An 8389-nucleotide genomic window follows, 5' to 3' on the forward strand; every position below is an offset into this window, starting at 1 on the left:
AATCTGACTTTGCCGTTGAGGGACATTCAGTAACCAGGACCACTGAGCAGGAGCTGCAGAGGAGCAACATCCCACCCCAGACCTCAGCCCTTCAGGCTTATGTGGAAAACTTGCACCAGATTGTATGAAGTTGTGACTGGTTCTCTTGAAACTCCTGAGCCTGTCGTACAAGGACTTGGGTAATGAGTGACGTTTCAAGGTGAATGCAAAGATTTCCTCAGACAAAAGGTCTTACACATCACACATGAAAATATTGCACATCACTCCTTTATTATACTGATCTGGAAAAAAGACTAGTACAGTTATGCTTAAAATGAGTACTGGGCCCACATGGCAGGGCCAAGCAACTAGAACATGACTCAGAAATCAGACAGTGAAAGACACATTTGGACATGATCAAGAGGCATTTCACTGCCACAAAACAAGGACGGGGAAGGATTCTAAAATACACAGCAGGATGCACTCCTACCATTAGAAGTCAAGGAGCTTATCCCATATTGGTGTGAGGAATGGCTTATTTTCTGATGACCGTATGTGGGACTATTTCAACCGCCACTAGAAAACCCCAGGAGGGGTTTTGTTTTGTATTATTTATATATTCATGTTTTGTAAAAGTAAATGCAACACACACTTAATTCAGGATTGATCCCAACCTTCTCTGGGGTCAGGGAGGAAACTGCTGTTTTTGTACATCACCATGCAGGTTACATTCATCTTCCACTGGAATGACTAGAGCCCTCCAGGCAGTGGCCTGACTATGGAAGAGTACAGGACCAGCTCCTGAGAGCAAAGAGGCTCTCTTGCTCCTCCTCATTTGGTCTTGCCTTCGCATGGTTCTTCCCTAGTCCCTACTCAAGCAGGTCCCTAGTAAACAAAGCACTGGCAAACCCCGAGTTACTGCCTCTCAACTCTTGGATAAGAGGAGTCTCCCTTGGCTTAGACTGAGAACCCAGACCCCAGAGGTGCTATTCTGACTAGATTGTATGAAGGGAGTGGGTGCAGGAGAAAAAATGACTAAGATGAAAATGGGAGCCACTGGTCCCCATCTGCAGCTACAACTTAGGATGCCTCCAGATGTGGTCAGTGTGACGTGTACAGGGGAGGGGTGCAGAGGAATGGGAGGGCGTTCCTCAGGCAGTATTCTGCTGGCCTTCACTTCTTGGCCTTGCCCTGGGCAGCCACAGCTTCCATGGCTTTACGAACGGTCTCTTCATCCCCCAGGAACTGCATGGGCTTGATGGGCTTCAAGTTCTTGTCCAATTCATAGACCATGGGAATACCAGTCGGCAGGTTCAGCTCCATGATAGCCTCTTCAGAGAGACCTGAAAACACCCACCATGATCAGCCACGCAAGATATGAATCTACATCACCCCTCCAGGTTTACTCTTTTGTCCTCTGGGTGACAAAGTACTTTGACAGGAATTAAAATAAAACATCCTTTCCCATCTAATGGTAGTTCTGAACCCAAGGAATGGTCCCTAATACTTATTTCTTAGCCATTAAACTGAAAAGCAAGAAAAGGTATGCAAGATTTTGAGATGGACCACCAACAAACTACAGAAAGGTGTATACTGCAGATATACCCTACCAAAATGGGATATATATCTCAAAAATATAGTCTATCCAGCCTGCCAAAAATCAGCACACCTGGGCATTTAGGCCCTCAGGTGAAACAATTTAAGATGCAAATCGAGATTCCTATGTTAAGTTGTACCAGGTTGTAACTAAGGAAGATTTTTATCAGAAGTTTCAACTGGCAATCCTAGTTTAGGCATCTCAAACTTGAATGTGTATCTGAATCACCTGGGGGACAGATGCTGCTTCTGAATCAGGTCTAGAGTGGGACCCGAGATCCTGTATGGATTATCAAGCTCCCAGGAGGTCCAGCTGTCACTGCTTTGCAGACCACATTTTGAGAAACAGGGCTAGAGGGTGTTTTTCCAGTAGGAGTCAATCTAGACGGTCTCTAAGGCTATCAGTATGTCCAGCCCTTTTTTGAAGGTCTCCTTTATACTAAGTAAGTCCCTGATTAGTGGCAATCCTGCTTTATCCCTCCTTGAGGTCCCCTCTAAAAAAGGTACATACCCTCCAGATGCTTGACAATGCCCCGAAGGCTGTTGCCATGGGCTGCAATCAGTACCCGTTTCCCCTCCTTAATCTGGGGAACTATTTCTTCATTCCAAAAGGGCAGAGCTCTGGCAATAGTGTCCTTCAGACTCTCACAGGAGGGTAGCTGGTCTTCAGTGAGATCTGCATACCTACGATCCTTTAAAAAAAGAAAGAAAAATCCAAGTTTACCACTTAGCAATTGCATCTATTAAATGACTTTGCAATGTATCAATCTGCCCATTCCTCATTTCCTGAGGGGTTAAGTGCTGGGGGAAGGTCTCTCACAGGGTCCAAAATAACTTAAAAGAAAAAAAATTCCTGTGGCCTAAAACAAAGCAAAAAAAGAAAGAAAGAAAAAGTTATACAACAAGGTTCTTCCCAATTCACTTTAACTTGCAGTTGGTTAAGGAAGGCCCTAAGGCTATGGATGGGTTTTATAAAATATAGCAATAGATACATTAAAAAAAAAAAGATAGAAATTTTTTTAGAGCTGGGTATGATGGCTCTTGCCTATAGTCCCAGCTACCCAGAACGCTGAAAAGGGAGGATCACTTGAGCTTAGGAGTTCAAATCCAGCCTGAGCAACATAGCATGACCCCCATCTCTAAAAAAAAAAAAACTATAAATAAAGTATTCTTAGATAAAAAACACAAACTAGCAACTCTTTTAATAAGGTTATTCCTCGAAGAGGGAGATTATGATTAACTATTTTATCATAAATTATAAATTCAGTGAGACTAGGCAGACATTCATAAAAGCTAAAGAAAAAGAATGAGGCCCAAATTCTAACCCTTTAATCCTGGCAGAGTGACCAAACCTCAGTTTGTCCATACCTTACTGATGTTGCTATAGAAGGGGTGGTCGGGCTCCATCGGTGGTGGGGGGACATCATAGGAGCGCCTCCAGATCTTGACCTGGGCCTCACCGTGCTTGGCTGCAGTTTCTGCCTTATTGAGGCCAGTCAGACCCCCATAGTGCCGCTCATTGAGGCGCCAGGTCCTCACCACAGGCAGCCACATCTGGTCAATGGCATCCAGCACCGTCCAGAGGGTCCGGATTGCTCTCTTCTGCACTGAGGTGAAGCAGATGTCAAACTCATAGCCGGCATCTGGAAATTAGAAGTTCAAAGTGATAAGCTAATCAGGTCCACTCTGAGCCAGAATTCTCTTACAATGTATCTCCTGTACAGGTACGCTGTACAATGAAATACTTGGCCGAATATTAATTTGGAATCTCTTTCTAAATAATAATAGCTAATATTTATAAAGGGGCTTACCATCCATCAGGCACTGCCCTAAGTACTTTGTTTTAGTCTTTATAGCAATTCTATGAGGTTACAATCCTTACCGCACATATTACCAGGGAAATAAAGACTAGAAGAGTTAAGTGTACTAGCCAAGGTCACAGCTATTATGAAGATGAAGAGAATTAAAACCCATACTGTGTAACTCCAAAATCCAACTTTTTTTTTTTTGAGACAGGGTCTTACTCTGGCACCCAGGCTAGCGTGTAATGGCATCATCATAGCTCATACAACCTCAAAGTCCTGGCCTCAAGCAATCCTTCCGCCTCAGCCTCCCAAAGTGCTAGGATTACACGTGTGAGCCACCATGCCCAGCACAAAATCCAACTCTTAACCACCATCTCTAGCTATCCCCATTTTCCTAACTCCTAAGGATCCTGGTGTTTATATTTTAGTTAGAATTGTCACTTCTGATATTTACTAGACCTCTGGTCTAGGGAAAATAGTTTTTGAAGTCTAACCATCAGGACACAGGAAGAGCTCCTAAGAATGCTGATAAAACTTCAGTTTGTTGCATGAAAATTGTATTTTCACCATAGAGTGTGGAAATCACATCACAAGCTCTTAACCCATGGTTTCTCTCTACTGTAGTGAAAATGCCAGCCTACTCCCAAGTACCCTCAGAGGAGTATACCGACTTAAGTGTTAAATCAAGTTTGAGAAGCCACTCACTGAAGAAAGAGCAAATGCTGCGCACTATTTCATTCATTTATGAATTAATCTCTCTTCCATATACAGTAGTTACTGTGGCAAGAGTTATGTTGGCCCGACCAATAGGTTACAAGGAATCAGTCTTATTTCGTGTGTCATAGAAGATTATTCTCTCTCCCATCTTAATGGGGAGATGGCCCTTTCCTCATATAGTAGACCAGGAAAACACTCCAGTTTTCCTCCATGACGCTATAAGGCCCTCTTTGAAATTCAGCACAAACTTTCCTGGATATTGCTTCATACTGAGGTTAACAACTGTAATTAATAAAATGTGAAGTAAATATTCCTGCTAGTCATTCAACTGAGCATGAGGCCAGTAAGAACTATACCAATAGGGGAAGGAAGGATTAATCACCAGGGAAACCCACCACGCCCACAAGAGAAGACAGGTCTCATCACTGAGCCGCAGGACAAGTCCTGGGAGACTCAGTTACCATCACCTCCCTAGTCACCTCCCTAACTGTAAGGGGAGGAATGGTTCCCCAACAAAAGGCTGAGTCACTGGGCAGTGAATACTCATAGTGTAAGCCTCAGCTCCCATGCTGAAAAGCTACAGACGGTTTCACTGCAATTATTTCCCCTTGCAGTGGAGCATCTCACTTTGGATACATAAGGAGATCCTCAAGGAGGAAGCAGTTCCCCTTAGGACTCTCACCAGAGAACACTGAAGGGACAGAAGCATAAAGCCTCTTCCTTTAACTTGCCCATTAAACAAAAGTATGGCCTAGGGGCACTCCCAGGGGTGGGGGTGAGCAGAGTGGGGGACTCTATCCTCCCCCAGGCAACCCCTCCCTTTCACAGCAGTGAGGTTGCAGGGGAGAACTCAGTTCTCACTACCCCTCCTGAAATAAGATTCAAGACTGTACAAACCCCACTTAAAGCACTAATGAATTTTATACATATTTTTAGATCTTTTATATTGTTAGATTATTCATAATGATCTTTGTCATTCAGAATTTGCTTCTAGTCTTTCATTCTTTAATGTAAGCATCTGTGATGCCCACAATAGATACTAAAATTTTAAACCTGGCTTCTTTGTATTTAATGCTACCAACATTTATTTTAAAACAAACAGGGTGTGTTATTTTACAGAAAATACAAGTTTAACCATTTAATCAGTCTTAAATAGAGGACAGAGGCAATCTGCTTTGTCCTGGGCCAGTCATCAGCAAACCACCAAACTCATACAGTTCTTCCTGCCAAAGAGCTACAGAAAATGGCCTCCTTTACCAGCACTTTCCATTTCTCAGCCTCTCCTAAAAGGTGAGGTCACAGGCAGACCATCCCAAAGCATTCACACGCCCTTTCCATTCCCCTACCCCAGAAGGATTACATTTCACAGACCTCCCCAAGCTTTGCTTCATTTGAAAAGGAAGTTCAGTGAAGGCAAGAAGCTAGGGAGAGCAACCTGGGGCCAAATACCTGTACCTCATCAACCAGGCATCAATGACTCTCTGCTTCTTCCTCCAGAGGTTAGAAGGGAACAGGGCAGGACCTGCCCCAGCGGAACACCTCATCCGTCCAGGGATTCTGAATTGCTGGCAGCAGGGAATGCTTCCTTATCAGCATTCCAAAATCACAAAGGGCAGTCTGGGGCAGGGGCAAGCACTATCTCACTGCCACTTTCACCTCTGCCCAGCGTTCTTGGCCAACGGCCTACCAGTTCCTCACACCCACCTTTCTCCACCCAGAATTGGGGCAAGGACACTGGACTAGGAATAAGATATGCCCTTGAACGACTCATCTTTCCAAATACTCACTTTTCCCAGCTATAAAAGGGGACCTGGAAGAGATGGGAAGGAGGGGATAAAACCTGTCTATGAGGTTGCAGAGATGAACGACTTAAACCATTCATTCATTCGTTCATTCACTCAGTTACACCTGTGGATGCGTTCTGGACACAGTATTTGTAGAATGCTAATGAACAACAAAGACCTACACAAGCACGCGTATTTCTTGGTGTCTTAAAGCCTATCAGGCATCCCCCAAGAAAGCCTCACTCCCCTCACTGCCGGTAACGAGCCTGTGGCCTGCTGTTTCGCAGGATCCGCAGCGGCCTCTTGAGAAAGCTTGGTTACAGCGGCCTTACAGCACCGGGCATCCTCCTCCAGGAGCCCCAGGCCTTACCAACCGCCTCTGACTCTGGGGGAACCCTAAAAAGGCCTGGCCGCCACAGATGGCTCCATCGGGGTAACCGGTCCTAGAGTTATTACATGCTCGGACTAAAAGGCGAGAATTTTGCAAGGCGGTGCGGTGGAGAGCGGAAAGGGCTCCTGGGCGACCGCCTTGGGTCCTATTCCCGGCGCGGCCCCGCACATGCCACTGGGTGACCTTGAGCAAGTCAACTGCCCACTCTGCGCCATTTCCTCAAAGGCAAACTAAACTGCTGGAGAGACGATGCCCGAAGTGTCCACCCTCTCCAGGAGGGCGCGGACGCAAGCCAGGCGGCCACCGAGGCCAGCCACCGGGCCTTGCGCAGCCCCCGCTCGCATCGCGCCCCGGGCCCCTCCGCACCTCGCAGCGCCTGCCCGCCGCGCTTCGCCTCCTCGTGGCCGGCCGGGCTCAGGTCGGCATCGTACCAGCCGCTGAAGCGGTTCTCCAGGTTCCAGGCGCTCTCGCCGTGCCGGATCAGCACGAGCTTGTAGGCAGCCATGGCAGCGGGCAGGGGATGCGGCGCCGACTGGGGATCGCCGAGATTCCGGAGTCACAGCCCGCCCGCGCCTGCGCACTCGAGCCCCGCCGCCCGGCTCCCGCGCACTTTCTCGCACAAATCTTTCCACTCGCTCGGAACCGCCCTCCTCCCCCCATGTGTGCGCATGCGCCCCATCACGTCGCGGCGGCCACCCGGGGACGGGGCGCGCTTCGGGACGCCAGGGCGCATGCGTCCTCCGCCGCCAGCCTCGTGTCCGCCGCGGCGGTCACGGAGCGCACGTAAGCACGCGAAGGGCAGCGGGGCCCCTGGGCGGCCCGGGCGCGCGTGTGGCAGAGCTGGGCTGCTCCGGAGCGGCGGCGCGCCCTTCCTGTTGCTCTCTTCCTAAGCCACTGGCGTGATAACTTCCCTTTATCTCTGGAACCTCTCTTTAGCTCTGCCAGCTCCCTGTGCCGTCCGCACGCAGTTTGATTCACACACCTGTGTTTGAATCGTCACTCTTGCAATTTATGTGCTTTGTATCTTCAGGCAGGTCGCGAAACCTCTTAGCGTAAAAATGGACATCTTAAAATACTTACCTGGTAGCTATCTACCTGGAAGTGCTCAGTAAATAGTTTTTCTATTGCGACATCATTTAAGTAGAACACTGTCTTTTTGCTCCTATTTTACAGATGAGGAAACCTACCCTGATGCCAATTATTCCAAAGGCTGCTCTAAACCGGGCCCAGTGGCGCTCCTGTTGTGACCCCAGCTACTCCGGAGGCTGAGGCTGGAGGATCGCTAGTGACCAGAAGCTCGAGACCGGCCTGGGCAACACCTTGTCTCAAAAATAAAACACCAGGCCAGACGCGGTGGCTCACGCCTGTAATCCTAGCACTCTGGGAGGCCGAGGCTGGTGGATTGAGCTCAGGAGTTTGAGACCAGCCTGAGCAAGAGCGAGACCCCGTCTCTAATAAAAAAAATAAAACACCAAAGCCTGCTCTTTGTCTTACACAGGGCTGTTTTGTCCCTTCTCTATGACGGTCTCTCACATGCCTCAAGTCATTGCTTCCTGGGCCTCCAACAAGGAAGCGTACTCCAGGCCTCTTCACACATTCCAGAAAGAGGTGAATTCTAGTCGGAGCTTGTCCCTCTCCTAGTCCCAATCAGCAGTTTAAATATCAGCTTATCTGGACCACTTTCTCCTGCCCATGTCACTGTCTCCTGGTTGATTTCAATCTAGTCACTTTAATGACCACAAAACATCAGCCAGGCAGTGGCTGGAGTCAAGGATGGGCTGGTGTGTTTCCTGCGCTTCACACAAGCAGAGGGCCCATAAGACCCACAGGTACGCAACTAACAACACTGTGCTGTGTGTTATAACTTGACAGATCCTAGAAAAGTTTTTAATATGCACTGGTAAGGTACCCATTGCATGCCAGGCAGAGTTATGTAAATGCTTTACAAACATGAGCTCCTTCAATCCTCATGTCTTTTTTTTTTCTCTTTTTTGAGACAGAGTCTCACTGTACTGTCCGGGCTAGAGTGCCGTGACGTCATCCTAGCTCACAGCAACCTCAAACTCCTGGGCTCAAGCGATCCTCCTGCCTCAGCCTCCCAAATAGCTGGGACTACA

The 8389-nt window shown here is 47.8% G+C and overlaps 1 protein-coding gene across 1 annotated transcript; it reads right to left on the reverse strand.

Annotated features, from left to right (window-relative positions):
- Positions 1–251: 251 nt before the first annotated feature.
- PGAM1 (phosphoglycerate mutase 1 (brain)) lies at positions 252–6988 on the reverse strand. Its single transcript, XM_012654488.1, has 4 exons — positions 6639–6988; positions 2944–3218; positions 2087–2267; positions 252–1322 (listed from the first exon to the last, which is right to left on the reverse strand). The coding sequence occupies exons 1-4, from the start codon at positions 6775–6777 to the stop codon at positions 1153–1155; spliced, it is 765 nt and encodes a 254-aa protein (XP_012509942.1). The 5' UTR covers positions 6778–6988; the 3' UTR covers positions 252–1152.
- Between the last annotated feature and the right edge of the window lie 1401 nt (positions 6989–8389).

This window comes from Propithecus coquereli, unplaced genomic scaffold, assembly GCF_000956105.1.
Source record: "Propithecus coquereli isolate 6110/MARCELLA unplaced genomic scaffold, Pcoq_1.0 Scaffold440, whole genome shotgun sequence".
NCBI classification, from domain to species: Eukaryota; Metazoa; Chordata; class Mammalia; order Primates; family Indriidae; genus Propithecus; species Propithecus coquereli.